The sequence below is a fragment of the Neoarius graeffei genome, chromosome 18 (genome assembly GCF_027579695.1).
Source record: "Neoarius graeffei isolate fNeoGra1 chromosome 18, fNeoGra1.pri, whole genome shotgun sequence".
NCBI lineage: Eukaryota > Metazoa > Chordata > Actinopteri > Siluriformes > Ariidae > Neoarius > Neoarius graeffei.
This window is the reverse complement of record NC_083586.1, coordinates 63,404,021-63,422,831: the sequence shown is the minus strand read 5'-3', so window position 1 is coordinate 63,422,831 and position 18,811 is coordinate 63,404,021. Positions and strand designations below refer to the sequence as shown.

Sequence of the window (18,811 nt, the reverse complement as noted above, 5' to 3'; positions counted from 1 at the left end):
GATTGTAAAATGCACAACACTACTGATTGATCTTCTTTAGTTTTGTGCTTATTATTATTATTATTATTATTATTATTATTATATCGCCACTCCGAAGGAGGGGGTATACCTCTGTCCATTCATCCGTATCTCTGTCCATCTGAAACACCCTTTTTCTCAGCAACCACAAATCATAGCCACTTGGTACTTGGTACCAAATTTCAGCTTGGGATTTTACACTGTGTATACCATTTTCAGGTCTGTCGCACATCGACTTCCTGTTTACTGACTGAATGTATTTACGAAACATATAGCGTGGATTTACAAAATTTTCATAACACTTTTCTCAACAACAACAAATCACAACTGCTTGATACTTGGCACCGAGCTTCAGCTTGGGGTTCTATACCATGCATAGGTGTCGCCACCATTGAATGTGAAGGGGGCGTGTCCCCCTCACATTTCATAATTCTTCGTTTGGACCCCCCCACATTTAACATAAAATATTAGTTCACCCAGCGCCGTTTCTATTGTTTTGTGAAAGAATCCATTCCACTTGATTGATAAGAGAATACACATCCCACTGAAAATCCACTCCAGGTTTTCTGGGCATTACCTACAACAACTCAGCGCACGCGAGTGAATCTTAGTGCGAGCAGAGACATTTTGGTGCAGCTGCTCGAGAGTGGAGGAGGTGGCGTCAGCCCATTGCCACCTCACAATGTCTAGCTTTTGCTAAAACCTTATTCTTTTGTTATATGCCCTCAAAATTAACCCCAGGCCGCATTAAATTAATGTTCAACTAAACAATGAAATAAGCTTAGCCTAATGGGGTATTCTTGGTTGATGATGAATTGTTTGCAGAATTTGCTCCTCCCCAGACACAATGGACATAAGGACATTCTTTACAAAGAAGTGGAAAGTCAGTCAGAATTTCCGCACAGGACAGGGTTTTTTTGTCCCAATGGATATGTTAGTGCAGTTAGCTGGCTAGTCAATGTTAGGAGATGTATCAGCTAGCTTAATGTTAGCTATCATTTAATTCAAACCCAGTAGGCCGACTTTACTGTAATGCCAAGAATGAGGTCCAGTCTGCTCTGATAATATTTATTGACTCCCTGTTGTGATTTGAAGAACTTGTTTTGTCTGGTCTTTGCCAGTTTTCTGGAAAGTAACATGGGAAATCAGTGTATGGGGAAGGAACAGTAGAAAGGAAAGCGATAATAATAATAATAATAATAATAATAATAATAATAATAATAATAATAACAAGTTAAATTTATATAGCGCCTTTCAAGAAACCCAAGGATGCTTTACAATAATAGACAAAGAAAGAAAAAGAAAAAATAAATAAATAATAAAAAATAAATAAAAAATAAAAAGTAAAAAGTCCACCAAGTAGGGGTCAGGATGCAATTCCCGTGGTGTTGCAGCCACAGTCCCACCAAAAGGCGCACGAAAACAAGTCCCACATCTCCAGCACTGCCGCTGCGACGCCGTCAGCAGCATCGCTCGAACACCACGCCATGGACCCACAAAGCGAGCAGAGAAGCTCTGCCACGCAGAGCGCTGGTGTGTCCCAAACTGCCTGCACAGCCACCGCGACACCACCGAGCAACATCGCTCGGAACATCACGCCAAGCATTAAAGCACAGAGCGCTGGACAACCATGATGTAAATTGAGCAACGAGCTCACTGCAGTCCATAGCTGGGAGCGCAGGCATCACCCACAGCGAACCAAGGCCTGGAGGGAACCGACGCCCAAAACTAGGTCCGGAGCTACACCACAACCGGTGGAGAAAACACTCAAACAAACATCAAACTACACAAACACACAGAAAAAAATAGAAAAAAATAAAATAAAACAGAAAAGCTCCGGTGAGAAGCGGCAGCCAGAATGCGCACAACGTACTCTCAACCGGAAACGAAAAAAAAAATAGCGATGGAGAGAGATGGATGTTATTCCAGGTGGGTTGTGAAGGAAAGGGGGATAAAAGTTGAAGTGGTAGAAACTGTGGTGGCACCAATGTAAGAAGGAGTTCTATCTATAAATCTATTTGTTATACTGATCTGTAAATGTTACTGTAGGACCACCATTGCATGTAGGTTGACAAAATTGCACCTGTTCATTGTGTGAAGTTATTTTTTATGTCACCTTTGCTTGACACAGTGTGATTTTGTGTTATGAAGTTTGCATGATGCCATGTCATGCCTGTTCATTGTGTGAAATTATGAATATTCTTATTTTTAAACATACAGTTGAGTGTCACTATTGCTTGGCCCAGTGGCATGTTGTGTTACATCTAAAACTAAATAAAAAAGAAAACACAAAATAAAAAGTAAAATGCACCCATAAAGTCATTGTTGGTGATAAATTGTGTCACATTTATCTCATTATCTTTGGCAGAGCAGTGGGTTTAAAAACAGGCTGATGAATATATGGACTAGTTGAATAAGGACGTATTGTTGAGTCTCTAAAATATTCATTGAATTAAGTGACTTTTGTAGATAAAATTAGGTGTTGAACAACCTGTTAAAAGTACACCAGAATGCAGGAAATGGCATCTAATTAATTAAAAATTTTCTGAGGGAGAACCCCCAGACCCCCCGCAAGTGTGCCCCCCCGCATTAAAAATACTTCTGACGCCCCCGATACCATGTATACCACTTTCAGATCTGTCCCACATTGACTTCCTGTTTACCGACTGAGTGTATTTACGAAACATATAGGGTGGATTTTGATGCTATTTCAAGAAGCAAAATGCAATTTCAAAATGACAGTTTACCAGGATGCTATTTGAAATCCCTGGGGAGAGACACTGCTCTTTACTTACTTGTTTTAGGGTTAATATTTGTTGAAGTCAACATTCAGAATAAGTGTCCTATTCCTTCGATTGCTTACTTTCTGATATAAGCGAGAGTGGGGGGGGATACATAAGTGAGCCGTAGCTCACCATTGATCTTGTTGTTATTATTATTTTGTCACATTTTTGGACTAGGGCGGCACGGTGGTGTAGTGGTTAGCGCTGTCGCCTCACAGCAAGAAGGTCCGGGTTCGAGCCCCGTGGTCAGCGAGGGCCTTTCTGTGCAGAGTTTGCATGTTCTCCCCATGTCCGCGTGGGTTTCCTCCGGGTGCTCCGGTTTCCCCCACAGTCCAAAGACATGCAGGTTAGGTTAACTGGTGACTCTAAATTGACCGTAGGTGTGAATGTGAATGGTTGTCTGTGTCTATGTGTCAGCCCTGTGATGACCTGGCGACTTGTCCAGGGTGTACCCCGCCTTTCGCCCATAGTCAGCTGGGATAGGCTCCAGCTTGCCTGCGACCCTGTAGAACAGGATAAAGCGGCTAGGGATAATGAGATGAGATGAGACCCAAAACCAACTTCAAACCGTGTGGTATGATCGGGAATGGTGTGCTTATATACAGCTTTTGGATAGTTGCACACGTTCTCTCATTCGTGTTATTTTTCTGTTGTTGTTTTTTTTTCCCGTAGAAAATGAATGGGGCTCACAAATCAATTCGTCCTATTCAGACACACTTCATCAGAGACCCACCAAACTTCATGTGATACCTCAGGCCAACTCCCCCAACACATACATGAAATCAGTTATCACCTGCACTCATCACATGATGCCTCAGGCCAAGTTCTCGCACATATCCATCCCCTCATCTGAGACCTGCACTCATCTTTTCCTTTGTTTTCACACATCCCTTTCTCTCCATACACTTCCGTTCATTTTTTGCCCCATTCAAATGGAGTTTTTCTCAGTAGCACTTCACCACACATCCACCAAACTTCATATTCTCATCCCATCACATACATGATATCACGTCTGATCCGCACTCATCTTTGTCTTGCCGTTCATCCATCTGTCATTCAATAGTTGAGTTAACGGTCTGCTGCATCACCACAATGCAATCCTTGAAATTATCTTCAGAGAATGCACTTTCTATTTTATTTAATAATTCCTCTTTTTTATAGGTAGTGACATATTATTATGCTAAACCCATAGAAAAGGAGAGCGACTGCACAAAGTATGATCTTACTGTCGAGTTGAGAAGAGAACAACAGGGTAAGATTCACCATGCCTCATTTTTTTACTTCCTGCATTCAACTCTATTTCCATTTGTGGTGCCAAAAACAAACTATTTTTGTTTCTATATTTATTTCTCAGTGTCATATGACAATGCTGAAGCAAGTTACGAGCTCATCATTGACGTTCTGTAAGTATATTGCAAAATAAAGGGCATGTAGAGTTACACATTCATTAGTTTATTTTGAATGTTGATTCTTAATTACATTTTGTTATTAAAGCATTACATTTTAATCCATCAATCCAGATTTAAGGATCCAGAAAGAGATGCCACCATGACTATTTTGGATATCAGCTTGCTGACAGGATTTGTGGTGGATGAAAGTGATCTTACAGATGTAAGCAGAATCCTGGCAGATGCTTGCAGAAAGTTCTGGCATTGTGACAATTTCTGTACAATAAGCAATTGAAATGGTTTCACAAAAGGCAATGTCTGACACTTTTTTTTAACACTCATAATCTCAGCTAACCAGTGGAAGGGACAAATACATACAGAAGTTTGAGCTAGATAAGCAGCTTTCAGAACGAGGCTCCCTCATCATTTATTTAGATAAGGTACATTTCAAGTTTTTTCCCCATATTCGAAGTATTAAAATGTGGTTAAAGCTGCTCTGTTGAAGCTGATTTGCTCTCTTGTCAGGTATCACACACTGTGCCAGACAGAATTGTTTTCAGAGTGCACAAGATCACCAAAGTAGCTTTGCTTCAGCCTGCTGCTGTCAGTGTATACGAGTACTACTCTCCAGGTAAACAGTGTACACACACACACACACACACACACACACACGCACACAAAATTACTTCTGGTTCTGGTGCCCCGCAAGACAGCTGCACTGGTACGAGCTCTGGGCAAACTCAACAGCATTTTGTGTTTTCTTATTTTATTTCTAAATCTTTTTATCAAAGTCTTTCCCTCAGTCATAAAATATGATCACCAAATACTAACAGACATCAGATCATCACTTGAAAATGGACTTTGAGAGCGATTCAAACATAAGTTCAAGTGGCACCCTTTGCCAAGCATCTGCCTCTTTGTTAACACTCACATTTGTGTAGTAGGAAGAAGGGGCAAAAGACGGAGACATGCTGGGCTTCTTCAGTTCTGTCTGACTAGTGGGGAGTTCCAGGTATTTATCTTCTAGTGGACCCTAAGGAAAGTTGTTGAGGTTACATGGGTCGTTGACCCTCTCAGGCCATGTTTACATTAGACCGTATCTGTCTCGTTTTCTTCGCGGATGCACTGTCCGTTTACATTAAAACGCTGGGAAACGCCAGGAAACGGGAATCCGCCAGGGCCCACGTATTCAATCCAGTTCGTATGTGATCCGGTGCTGTGTAAACATTGAGATACGCGGATACGCTGTGCTGAGCTCTAGCTGGCGTCGTCATTGGACAACGTCACTGTGACATCCACCTTCCTGATTCGCTGGCGTTGGTCATGTTACGCGACTGCTGAAAAACGGCGCGGACTTCCGCCTTGTATCACCTTTCATTAAAGAGTATAAAAGTATGAAAATACTGCAAATACTGATGCAAATACTGCCCATTGTGTAGTTATGATTGTCTTTAGGCTTGCCATCCTTCCACTTGCAAGTGGTAAGTGACGCGCATGCCCGACATGCACTGGGATCACACACACAGCGGCTCAGTCCCAAATCACTGCTCGTGCGCTTCACTCGCGCGCTCTGTGAGCTGCGCAGGGCCGGGGAGTGCGCACCCTCCAGAGGGCACTCGCTGTTCAGGCCGGAGTGATTTGGAGCGCAGGATGCCTGCGGAGCCGAGCCGGTGAGGAGAACACATTTCAACTTACGTATCCGTGTATTGGTGTTGCTGTGTGCACGCGAATCGTGTATTGGTGTTGTGTGCACGCTAATCGTTTTTAAAAACGTTAATCTGATGATCCGCTGATACGGTCTAATGTAAACCCCACCTCAGTCATCCTGTAGGTTGTTAGGGTCACTGGAGGCTAGGTGTGAATGGTGTTAGCAGCCTAGAGGATTCTTAGGGTGATCTGTGAGTCGTTGGCTCTCTCTGCCATCAACGTCTTCAAGGATTTCAAGCAAGTCCAGTCGCCTTCTTTAGCACCTACATTTTACGATGACCTGGATGACTGAGAACCTTCACAGACATGCTGGGCTTCTGTACAGAACTCAGAAAAGGTGCTTCCATCCGCCTCTTCCTAGTATTCTATATGCCGATTTCCAGGTGCTGGTTAAAAAAAATAGACAAACTTAACGCTTGGATTATATTCCAATGGGATTAAATCCCAGATTTTCTAGAATGTAGCACATAGATTAATGTGAACACAAACTCTGCCACCAATTACATCAGTATCTCCACTGACAACATTGTTCCAAAATGTGTCTCAAATCCTTCCTGGACCAAAAACCCTGGGTTAATGTTGATGTCAGGGCCAAACTTAGAGCTCAAACTCCAGAGACCTGATGGCATACAGAAACGGGTACCATCTCCAGAGGGCCATCAAGACTGCAAAGAGAGGCAACAGAGTCGATCCATCAAGGATCTGACCTCAAACACATATGGAATGGTTTATGTCTGAATGACTACCACCCTGTGGCTCTGACCTCTACAGTCATGAAGTGCTTTGAGTGGCCCCCTCCTGTACTCTTTGTTCACTCACAACTGTGTTGCCAAGCATTATATTACATTACAGGCATTTAGCAGACGCTCTTATCCAGAGTGATGTACAGCCTACCCAGAGCAGCCTGGGGAGCGGTTGGGTATTAGGTGCCTTGCTCAAGGGCACTTCAGCCATTCCTGCTGGTCCAGGGAATTGGTGGCCTTTTGGTCCCAAAGCTCTTCTCTAACCATTAGGCCATGGCTTCCCTGTAGCTCAGCTCCAATATAATTTTCAGGTTTGCTGATGACACTATCATCCATCTTTTTTTTTCCGTTTCCGGTTGAGAGTACGTCATGCGCATTCTGGATGTCGCTTCTCATCGGAGCTTTTTTATTTTATTTTCCCTCCTTTTTTATTTTCATTTTTTCTTTTTTGTGTGTGTTTGTGTAGTTTGATGTTTGAGTGCTTTGTCTGCCAGTTGTGGTGTAGCTCCGGACCCAGTTTTGGGCGTCGGTTCCCTCCAGGCCTTGGTTCGCCGTGGGTGATGCCTGTGCTCCTAGCTATGGACTGCAGTGAGCTCATTGCTCATTTTAACATCGTGGTTGTCCAGCACTCTGTGCTTTAGTGCTTGGCGTGATGTTCCGAGCGATGTTGCTCAGTGGTGTTGCGGCGGCTGTGCAGGCGGTTTGGGACATACCAGCGCTCTGCGTGGTGGTGCTTCTGTGCTCGCTTTGTGGATCCATGGCGTGGTGTTCCAAGCGATGTTGCTGGTGGCATCACGGCGGCTGTGTTGGAGGTGTGGGACTTGTTTTCGTGCGCCTTTTGGTGGGACTGGCTGCTACGCCACTGGAATGACATCCTGACCTCTATTTGGTGGACCTTTTTTTTGCCTATAATTGTAAAGTGACCTTGGGTTTTGAGAAAGGTGTGATATAAATTCATCTCATCTCATTATCTCTAGCCGCTTTATCCTGTTCTACAGGGTTGCAGGCAAGCTGGAACCTATCCCAGCTGACTATGGGCGAAAGGCGGGGTACACCCTGGACAAGTCATCACAGGGCTGACACATAGACACAGACAACCATTCACACTCACATTCACACCTACGGTCAATTTAGAGTCACCAGTTAACCTAACCTGCATGTCTTTGGACTGTGGGGGAAACCGGAGCACCCGGAGGAAACCCACGCGGACACGGGGAGAACATGCAAACTCTGCACAGAAAGGCCCTCGCCGGCCACGGGGCTTGAACCCGGACCTTCTTGCTGTGAGGCGACAGCGCTAACCACTACACCACCGTGCCGCCCGCGATATAAATTGAATTATTATTATTATTATTATCATCATCATCCTAAGCCTCATCATTGATGGAGAGGAGAGAGCCTACAGGAATGAGGTCAGAGCAACAACAGTAACTTCTGCCTCAATATCAGGAAAACTAAGGGGCAAGGGCTAGTAGGCTGCAAGGGGATGCTTATGCCCCCTTATATATCAGTGAGTCTGTTGTGGAAAAAGTGAATAGTGTCAAGTTCCTCGGTGTGCACTTGACTGACAATGTGACCTTGTCCCTTCACACAAAGACACCAGCAACGCTATTTCCTACAGAGGAGCAAGAAGTCCCCCCAACCTGACCAACTTCGGCTTGGGTGAATGGGTGCATTACATTACAGGCATTTAGCAGACACTCTTGTCTGACGTACCTGGGGAGCAGTAGGGGGATAGGTGCCTTGCTCAAGGGTACTTCAGGTGTTCCTGCTAGTCCAGGGAATTAAACCAGTGACCTTTTGGTCCCAAAGCTGCTTCTCCTGTTTATTTTAGGCAGCTGCTCCCTGCTCGACTGCAAGACCCTCAAGAAAGTCATGAGAGCAGCTGAGCTCATCACTGGCAACAAACTCCTAGCTTTATAGTACAACCACACAGCATATGTACTGTTTTCTAGACTGGAACAGCAGTATTTAATCCAGAACCAGCAAGCTGAAGAACAGTTTCTACCTGCAGGCCATTAGGATCCTGAATAAACTGTAATCCAGTCATTACGCCTCTTTCACTCATGTCTCCATGATCATCCACACTCTTAAGGCTGATTTAAACTGCTGAAAAAGTTAATGCTGGATAAAACAGAAAGGTGTCAGTATTAACATTTTGAGCAGTTTGTACTACAGTAGCTGTTCTGTGAGATTGGACCATATGAGCTAGCCTTCAGGCCCCATGCAAATCAATGAGCCTTTGACACCCATGACCCTGTCACTGGTTCACTGGTTGTCTTTCCTTGACAACTTTTGGTAGGTACTAACCACTGCATACCGGGAACACCCCACAAGATGTGTCATAATAATAATAATCTCATCTCATCTCATTATCTGTAGCCACTTTATCCTGTTCTACAGGGTCGCAGGCAAGCTGGAGCCTACTGTATCCCAGCTGACTATGGGCGAAAGGCGGGGTAGACCCTGGACAAGTCGCCAGGTCATCACAGGGCAATAATAATAATAATAACAATTATTATTATTATTATTATTATTATTATTATTTTTATTATTATTATTATTATTATTATCTCATTATCTCTAGCTGCTTATTATTATTATTATTATTATTATTATTATTATTATATAGCACCTTTCTCCCAAGGTCGTTTTACAATTAAACAAAAAAAAGTCCACCAAAATAGGCTCAGGATGTAATTCCAGTGGGATAGTGGCACACAATCCCACCAAAAGGTGTGAGGGTATGTCTCACATCACCTGCACAGCCACCACGACACCACCGGGCAACATCAGTTGGAATACCGTGCCACAGATCCACAAAGTGAGCACAGAAGCACTGCTGTACAGAGTGCCTGCACGTCCCGAACCACCTGCACAGACACCACGACGCCACCGAGCAACATCGCTCGGAACACCACACCAAGCACAGAGGCACTGCTGCACGGATCGCTGGATAACCCTGATGTTGAAAAGAGAAACGAGCTCACTGCAGTCCATAGCGAGGAGCACAGGCATCACTCATGGCTTACCAAGGCCCGAAGGAAACCGATGCCCAAAACTGGGTCTGGAGCTACACCACAACTGGCAGACAAAACATTCAAACAAACAACAAATATCAAACTATACAAACACAAAAAGAAAAACAAAGAGGAAATAAGAAAAATAAAAAGATCTGGTGAGAACTAGTAACCAAAATGCGCACAGTGTACTCTTAACCGGAAACAGAAAAAAAAATTTTTGGAGATGCTCAGACCCAGTTATCTCGCCATCGCAATTCGTCAAACTCACTCAGATCCTTACGCTTGCCCATTTTTCCTGCTTCCAACATATCAAGTTCGAGAAATGACTTAATATATCCACCCCTTGACCGGTGCCATTGTAATGAGATAATCAATGTTATTCATTTCTTCACCTGTCAGTGGGTATAATGTTATGGCTGATCGGTGTATAGTGTAATATAATATCTAATTTAGTGTGACATCTGTTTATGCTTCTTTGTAGCGGAGCCCCTGCGCAGGCCAAAGGCCCACGTGAGCGGAGCCCCATAGGCATAGAGTGTGGATACATAAAGAAACCCATCGAGTTGTTTGCTGATGGTTTCGGTCCTGTGCGTGCCTGACACCATACCAGTGTTATAGTAATTACCAATCATACACACCGCCTAGGGGCAGCATGGTGGTGTAGTGGTTAGCACTGTCGCCTCACAGCAAGAAGGTCCGGGTTCAAGCCCCATGGCCGACAAGGGCCTTTCTGTGCGGAGTTTACATGTTCTCCCCGTGTCCGCGTGGGTTTCCTCCGGGTGCTCCGGTTTCCCCCACAGTCCAAAGACATGCAGGTTAGGTTAACTGGTGACTCTAAATTGACCGTAGGTGTGAATGTGAGTGTGAATGGTTGTCTGTGTCTAATGGCCCTTTTCCACTACCCTTTTTCAGCTCACTTCAGCTCGCTTCAGCTCACTTCAGCCCGACACGGCTCGTGTTTCGACTACCAAAAACCAGCACGACTCAGCTCGCTTCAGCCCTGCTTAGCCCCTAAAACTCGCACCGTTTTGGAGTGGGGCTGAAGCGAGCCAAACCGTGCCGAGTGAGGCTGGGGGCGTGAGCAGACACTCCCCTGTGCACTGATTGGTGAGGAGGAGTGTCCTCACATGCCCACACACGCCCCGCCAGCGCGCTGGGATCTGTAAACACCGTAAACCCGGAAGGAGAAGAATTACGAATTACGAGAATTATGAAGCCTTATGCGCCTCGCCTCATCTATACGCTCTTGCCAGTATCTGTTGGCGTTGTCGGTGACAACAAGCCACAGCACCAAGACCAGCAACACTAACGACTCCATGTCCTCCATGTTTATTGTTTACTATCCGGGTCGTGAGACTACCGCTGAAAAGATCACTGAATCAGTGACATACAGAGCATCGTGGACGAGTTCGCAGAGCGCAAGGCTCGTCGTATGCCCTTCAAATAATGCGCGCAGTAGGCTATTGATGTTTTATTATGAGCCATGTACAGTATGTCGCCTAATGTTTTTTTGTTTGAGTTACATGTTCGTTTGAAGGACTTAATGTACAAAATAACATAGTTGCACCCCGTAGTGTTGAAATTGGTAAACACAGTGCATTCAGTGAGGTTTGCACCGCCCTCCTTTTATTTCTGACTCTTCCTGTCACCGTTGCAACCTCTGAGCGCTCATTCGTATGCCCTTCAAATAATGTGCGCAGTATAGGCTATTGATGTTTTATTATGAGCCATGTACAGTATCCTAATGTTTTTTGTTTCTGAGTTACATGTTCGTTTGAAGGACTTGATGTACTAAATAACATAGTTGCACCCGGTAGTGTTGAAATTGGTAAACACCGCAGTTGCGGACATTTTGTAGCCTAAAATGATGTTATGATAAGCTTTAATAAAGTGCCCGGTCATTTGCCCCGCCCCCGGCCCGGCTCTGACTTGTTCCGCCACTGTCACTGATGTCACTGTTTGCACTGCTTAACGACATCACATGACGTCCACCCACTTTCGCTAACTCCACCCAATGTGTCCACCCACTTCCAGCCAGCACGGTTCAGCGCGGTTGTAGTCAAAATGCAACTCCAACAGCCCCGCTCAGCTTGACTCAGCTCAACTCAGCACGGCACGGCTCAGCCGCGTTTGTAGTGGAAAAGCGCCATATGTGTCAGCCCTGTGATGACCTGGTGACTTGTCCAGGGTGTACCCCGCCTTTCGCCCGTAGTCAGCTGGGATAGGATCCAGCTTGCCTGCGACCCTGTAGAAGGATAAAGTGGCTAGAGATAATGAGCTGACACACCGCCTAGTGGCCAGTGTTAGTAATTACCAGTCCTAAACACCGCATAGTGGCCAGTGTTAGTAATTACCAGTCATGCACACTGCCTAGTGGCTCGTGTTATAGCCAGTAAAGAAATAAAACAAAAGAGGCTGGCTATGATATAAGAAAATTCTACAACCCAGAAACAGATGGGAGCTCCACTTTTAGGCAGTGCCTAAATCTATATGTTACTGCTGCTTCATTGCTCATCTACACCTACAGATGATGGACCAGACACTACACATTGCACACAACTACGATTTATATTACTACCATTGACACTCTTGTTCATATACTGTGACTGCACATATTCCACCATCTACAGTTATGATCTGCACTTTAGCTACTTATATATGAACTATACCAACCAGTCTGCCTCATATATTCTGCATATTTTATATATTGTATTTGTACATACTGTAATCCCCTCTGCTTTTCTTGATTCAATTAGTTTTCCTCCCCTCTCATCGTCTCATGTACTGTATATATTTTGTTTTGCACATCTGTAGAGTACCTCAGCTTTACAACAAGCATTTTGTGCACATACCAAACGTCAAACTTGATCTTGTGTTCTTTGTAGGGGAAAAATGTGTGAAATACTACCATCCTGTAAAGAAAGATGGAGCCTTGAACAGATTGTGCAAAGACCAGGAGGGTCTGTGCCAGTGTGCTGAAGGTACACACATTTACATCTGACAAATTCAATCAATAAAAACTAAGTGAATCAGGTTTAATATGTCTGGAATCCTCATGAAAGATTATAATGACAGTTTTAAATAATGGATCAGATTTCAAAAGCTAATTGCATGTTATTTATATATAGATATATTACACAGTGGTGCTTGAAGGTTTGTAAACCCTTTAGAATTTTCTATATTTCTGCATAAATATGACCTAAAACATCATCAGATTTTCACACAAGTCCTAAAAGTAGATAAAGAGAACCCAGTTAAACAAATGAGACAAAAATATTATACTTGGTCATTTATTTACTGAGGAAAATGATCCAATATTACATATCTGTGAGTGGCAAAAGTATGTGAACCTTTGCTGTCAGTATCTGGTGTGACCCCCTTATGCAGCAATAACTGCAACTAAACGTTTGCGGTAACTGTTAATCAGTCCTGCACACCGGTTTGGAGGAATTTTAGCCCATTCCTCCGTACAGAACAGCTTCAACTCTGGGATGTTGGTGGGTTTCCTCACATGAACTGCTCGCTTCAGGTCCTTCCACAACATTTCCATTGGATTAAGGTCAGGACTTTGACTTGGCCATTCCAAAATATTAACTTTATTCTTCTTTAACCGTTCTTTGGTAGAACGACTTGTGCGCTTAGGGTCGTTGTCTTGCTGCATGACCCACCTTCTCTTGAGATTCAGTTCATGGACAGATGTCCTGACATTTTCCTTTAGAATTCACTGGTATAATTCAGAATTCATTGTTCTATTAATGATGGCAAGCCATTCTGGCCCAGATGCAGCAAAACAGGCCCAAACCATGATACTACCACCATCACATTTCACAGATGGAATAAGGTTCTTATGCTGGAATGCAGTGTTTTCCTTTCTCCAAACAATGTTTCTCATTTAAACCAAAAAGTTCTATTTTGGTCTCATCTGTCCACAAAACTTTTTTCCAATAGCCTTCTGACTTGTCCACATGATCTTTAGCAAACTGCAGATGAGCAGCAATGTTCTTTTTAGAGAGCAGTGGCTTTCTCCTTGCAACCCTGCCATGCACACCACTGTTGTTCAGTGTTCTCCTGATGGTGGACTCATGAACATTAACATTAGCCAATGTGAGAGAGGCCTTCAGTTGCTTAGAAATTACCCTGGGATCCTTTGAGACCTTGCTGACTATTAAACACCTTGCTCTTGGAGTGATCTTTGTTGGTCAACCACTCCTGGGGAGGGTAACAATGGCCTTGAATTTCCTCCATTTTTACACAATCTGTCTGACTGTGGATTGGTGGAGTCCAAACTCTTTAGAGATGGTTTTGTAACATTTTCCAGCCTGATGCGCATCAACAATGTTTTTTTCTGAGGTCCTCAGAAATCTCCTTTGTTCGTGCCATGATACACTTCCACAAACATGTGTTGTGAAGATCAGACTTTGATAGATCCCTGTTATTTAAATAAAACAGGGTGCCCACTCACACCTGATTGTCATCCCATTGATTGAAAACACCTGACTCTAATTTCACCTTCAAATTTAACTGCTAATCCTAGAGGTTCACATACATTTGCCACTCACAGATATGTCATCTTGGATCATTTTCCTCAATAAATAAATGACCAAGTATAATATTTTTGTGTCATTTGTTTAACTGGGTTCTCTTTATCTACTTTTAGGACTTGTGTGAAAATCTGATGATGTTTTAGGTCATATTTATGCAGAAATATAGAAAATTCTAAAGGGTTCACAAACTTTCAAGCACCACTGTGTGTGTGTGTGTGTGTGTGTGTGTGTGTGTGTATATATATATATATATATATATATATATATATATATATATATATATATATAAATTAAGCTGCAAAGTTTGTTTGTTTGTTTGTTTGTTTGTTTGTCTTGAGCTAACATCACCAATTCTTGACAGATTTTCACCAAATTTGGCAAGTAGGTATAAGAGATTTGGCAGAGCTCAGAAATTCCATATTTTGGCCCCAGGGGGTCCCTGGTGGGCCCCTGCATGGTGGATGTTTGGATTTTTGTTTGTCTTGGGTTAACATCACTATTTCTTGATGGATCGTCACCAAATTTGACATGGAAGTCTGGGGGCAACCCAGAATTTTGCAAAACCCAGGCAACGCCATGTAACCTGCTAGTGTGTGTATGTGTATAAATGAAAATAGCAGTAAAGTTGCTTAAACATTTAAGTACATTGTTTATTTGTTTGTTTGCTTGTTTGTTGCATATTTGTTCAAGTGTGTAAGAGAGAAATGTTCTATATCTCCTGCCGCAGAAAACTGCAGTATCCAGAAGAAACAGCGTATCAATGAGGAAGACCGGGAGAAAAGAGCTTGTGAAGCCGGCTTGGATTATGGTAAACACTGACAACCAGATTCAGACACAGATAAGCATGCTATCTGCACACAGTTCTCGGTCACTATATTCATGGCGTGCTTTAATATGTAATAAATCAAATCTTTGCAAAATAAATAATCATGAACAGAAAAAATATTAAATAATATATTGTTTTAATACATGTATTTTGCAGTATATAAAGTCCAAGTAGTGAAAACGGACTTCAGCCCAAACATAGATTTCTATGACGTGAAGATTGAAGAGGTCCTGAAAGAAGGTATGTCTTACTATTCATCTGTATGACAGTCGATCACAGTAATGTGCATCACTAACATCATTACATCCACATTAAATGCATGGAACGATGGGATATACGGAACTGGAGCTGCGATAAAGTATGAGATAACAGGACCTCATTGTATTGGAGACCTTCCACACTGTTGGGCCTCATTTATCAATCTTTCTGTGAAGTTGTGTCAAAAACCAAAGTTGTAAGTCAAACCAACCAAACAAATTTGGCTAAATTTACAAAAAGATTTGGAAATGCTGAATTTATTTTGTTGCAGCACGGTGGTGTAGTGTTTAGCACTGTCACCTCACAGCAAGAAGGTTCTGGGTTCAAGCCCAGTGGCCAACAGGGCCCTTTCTGTGTGGCGTTTGCATGTTCTCCCCGTGTCTACATGGGTTTCGTCCGGGTGCTCCGGTTTCCCCCACAGTCCAAAGACATGCAGGTTAGGATAATTGGTGGCTCTAAATTGACTGTAGGTGTGAATGGTTGTGTGTCTCTGTGTGTCAGCCCTGTGATGATCTGGTGACTTGTCCAGGATGTACCCCGCCTCTCACCCATAATCAGCTGGGATAGGCTCCAGCTTGCCCACGACCCTGTACAGGATAAGCGGCTACAGATAACGGATGGATGAATTTATTTTATTTCTGTGTGTGTGTTAGGTACAGATAATGATAGGGGAGACTGGGGAGACTTGGGACAGTTTGGATTCCCATAAATTAATTTCAAGCAATTAAGTTTTAGATCCCATCAGAAGTTAGATGTTGCCACTTAGAGTAGCCCAGTGTTGTAGTTGAATCACTAAACCTCGAGTCCAAGTCCAGTCTCGAGTCACCAGTGTTCAAGTCCAAGCCATTAAAGAAAATTTCGAGGAGAGTCCAAGTCGGGTCTGAGAACAAGACTCCAACTGCATCATTTGATGGTGGCTGTTACTCAGACTGTCAAAAGCATTTGGCTCCGATTGCAAATTCGCTACCAACTTGGAGGCAGTAGAAGTCAAATACTCATTGAAGTGGTTGGCCACAGCCAGTGTTGTGGTCGAGTCACTGAACCTCGAGTCGGAGTCCAGTCTCGAGTCCCCAGTGTTCAAGTCTGAGTCAAGTCCAAGTCATTAAAAAAATTTCAATTCAAGTCTGAGTCGAGTCCACGATTGATCCAAGTTGAGTCTGAGAACAAGACTCCAACCACACCATTTGACGGTGGCTGTTGCTGCCTTTATGTGAAAGCATCTCTGCTACTGTGTTGGACTAACGTTACTGTTCGACTGCCCCATTTTAGTTAATAGGCTACAGACAGAAAGCTTGTTCATCGCTTAGCATGTGCTGCCCACTATCAACAGGGCAAATAACATGAGAGAGGGTTAGTACTCAGGGACGGATGCAACCGATGCACATGCATCCGTCAAAAATATATGTGCACCATTGGCATCGGTCACGGCTCGTTTATTTACCTTACTGCTAGCCATCTACATGGGCTACAGCCACACTCAACCAACAGACCAATGGCTCAGGATCCAACCACCTGTGGTAAGTGGTGATGCTGACCTGACCTAATAACCTGTATTCTCACGATGCTTTGTATAATGTGATCTGAGACAAAGAATCTAGGTCAAACCAATAAAATGCTCCAGAAAGAGCTCAAGATTTGAAATTCGGTGCAAATAAAGGGCCGAGCCGTGGTCACAGCAGGCCATGCCTGGGCTGTTTTGAAAGGTCTCGGGGAGGTGCTAGGACTTTCAGTCACTGAGTGAGTTATGAATTTAAATCACATGTGGCTGGAGCCAGGGCTCATTAAAGTTTTCGGCAAGCCGTGCTCGCAAAGGTCTTCAGAGGAGAATAACGGGTCAAGCCACGGTCATAGTGGACCGTGGCTGCCCTCTTTGGAAAAGGCTCAGCGCGCTCTATGTCCCTGTGAAAATCCGTCACGATCTGGTAAAATTAGTGAAAATATTTCTGCAGATGTGTATCTGTCAGACTCTTGGGCTGAATTCATTCCTAAACACTTGCTAGTTCAGTGCTCAACAAGCAAGCCCCACTATCAACAGGGCAATGAACATAGCATGTCACTTCCTTCTCTGGGTGGAGTCTTACCAAATGACGATTGAAGTTCGAGTTGTCCCCGCCATCTCCTCGATAGTTCTTCTACATATGGAACACATAGCAGTGCATTTTTTCCCACTGCATGAGAAGTCTGTAGAAGCAAAGCAGACAATCCTAGGGGCGTCTCTCCAGGCATTTTAACGCCATTAACGTTAGTTTGTTCCTGAACATGGCATATGAACAGGTGAATGTGCATTCTCTTGCACAAAATTAGTATAAAAATTAATATAGATATAAATATCTTCTGCCAAATTATTATGGCATGTTACAAAAAAATAAAGAAAAAAATCAGTCCTCGTCTCCAATTTCTGAGTCCGAATGCAGTTACGGTAATTCACGAGTCCGAGTCATCAGTGCTCAAGTCCAAGTCAAGTCACAAGTCCTTAAAATTAGGGCACAAGTCGGACTCGAGTACTACAAGCCTGGAGGAACCTACTTCCAGCATGTTTCTTAAGATCAGGTGTTTGATGTGTTTGATCCAGGTTCCGACCAAAACGTACGTGAAAAACAGAGGCGCTTCCTGGGTCATCCAAACTGCAGGGAGTCTTTTGGATTCGAAGTAGGCAAGCGCTACCTCATCATGGGCAACAGTATTGACCTACCAGCAGACCAAGATGGAAAGTATGTAAACTCATCAGCTAATCACCAAATCACAAAATTCTCTGTGCTCAGCTCTCTGGAGTTTTCAGCTATGCATGATCATGACGTTATCTGTATGATTGGACCCTGATTTGTATCATTTGCTGTTGTCAGGTTGCAGTACATCTTGGGTGAGCAGACTTGGATTGAATATTGGCCCACAAACGAAGAAGGTCAAACTGAGGAATACAGAAACAAATTCATCGGTATCTCTGCACTGGCTCAAAGCCTTACCGAATTTGGATGCACTACATAAATACTGATTCATTTTATTTTATTTTTTCTGTACAACTTTCTAAATTTCTTTTCTCTTGCTGTGACAGCGAATTTACTCTTGGCACTCACCCTTGCAAAGTATCCATCCTCACATTTATTTGAAAATGTAAAAGCTGTCTGTGATCTCTAAAAGGAAAATATTGAATAAACTGTCTACCTGTGATCCTGTTGCGTGTTTTTAACGTTTGTTGAATTAGCGGTACAGCATATTATACAGCATAGCTGGGTGGTTTGTAACCTTTGTCACAATGTACTTTCTGCAATTTGATCAAAGCCGATATTAAAATGACAGTCACGCTCATATTCGACAAATATAACCGTTCATGGTCCTTTCATTATGATGTGATGCATTTACTATGACGATACACAACCTGGATCAGGATGAATGGTATTAATAATATTAATATTAACACACACAAGAACACAAATTAAAACCAGACGTTTCAGAAGAAAACAGTAACATACAAGGCTTGTTATAAAGTTATAAACTGTAAGCAGTGATATTTCTTTCCCAAA

At 43.2% G+C, this 18,811-nt stretch overlaps 1 protein-coding gene across 1 annotated transcript in view; it reads left to right on the top strand.

Annotated features, from left to right (window-relative positions):
* Positions 1 to 18,458, top strand: part of LOC132866441 (complement C3-like) — a 70,707-nt gene extending 52,249 nt beyond the window's left edge. The window contains exons 32-41 of the mRNA XM_060899201.1: positions 3,963 to 4,053; positions 4,156 to 4,204; positions 4,322 to 4,412; positions 4,540 to 4,629; positions 4,715 to 4,820; positions 12,548 to 12,643; positions 14,934 to 15,014; positions 15,189 to 15,272; positions 17,863 to 18,001; positions 18,134 to 18,458. Coding sequence (XP_060755184.1) covers positions 3,963 to 4,053; positions 4,156 to 4,204; positions 4,322 to 4,412; positions 4,540 to 4,629; positions 4,715 to 4,820; positions 12,548 to 12,643; positions 14,934 to 15,014; positions 15,189 to 15,272; positions 17,863 to 18,001; positions 18,134 to 18,275 — 969 coding nt within the window. The 3' untranslated portion in view covers positions 18,276 to 18,458. The remainder of the gene's footprint in view (positions 1 to 3,962; positions 4,054 to 4,155; positions 4,205 to 4,321; positions 4,413 to 4,539; positions 4,630 to 4,714; positions 4,821 to 12,547; positions 12,644 to 14,933; positions 15,015 to 15,188; positions 15,273 to 17,862; positions 18,002 to 18,133) is intronic.
* The last annotated feature ends 353 nt before the right edge of the window (positions 18,459 to 18,811 follow it).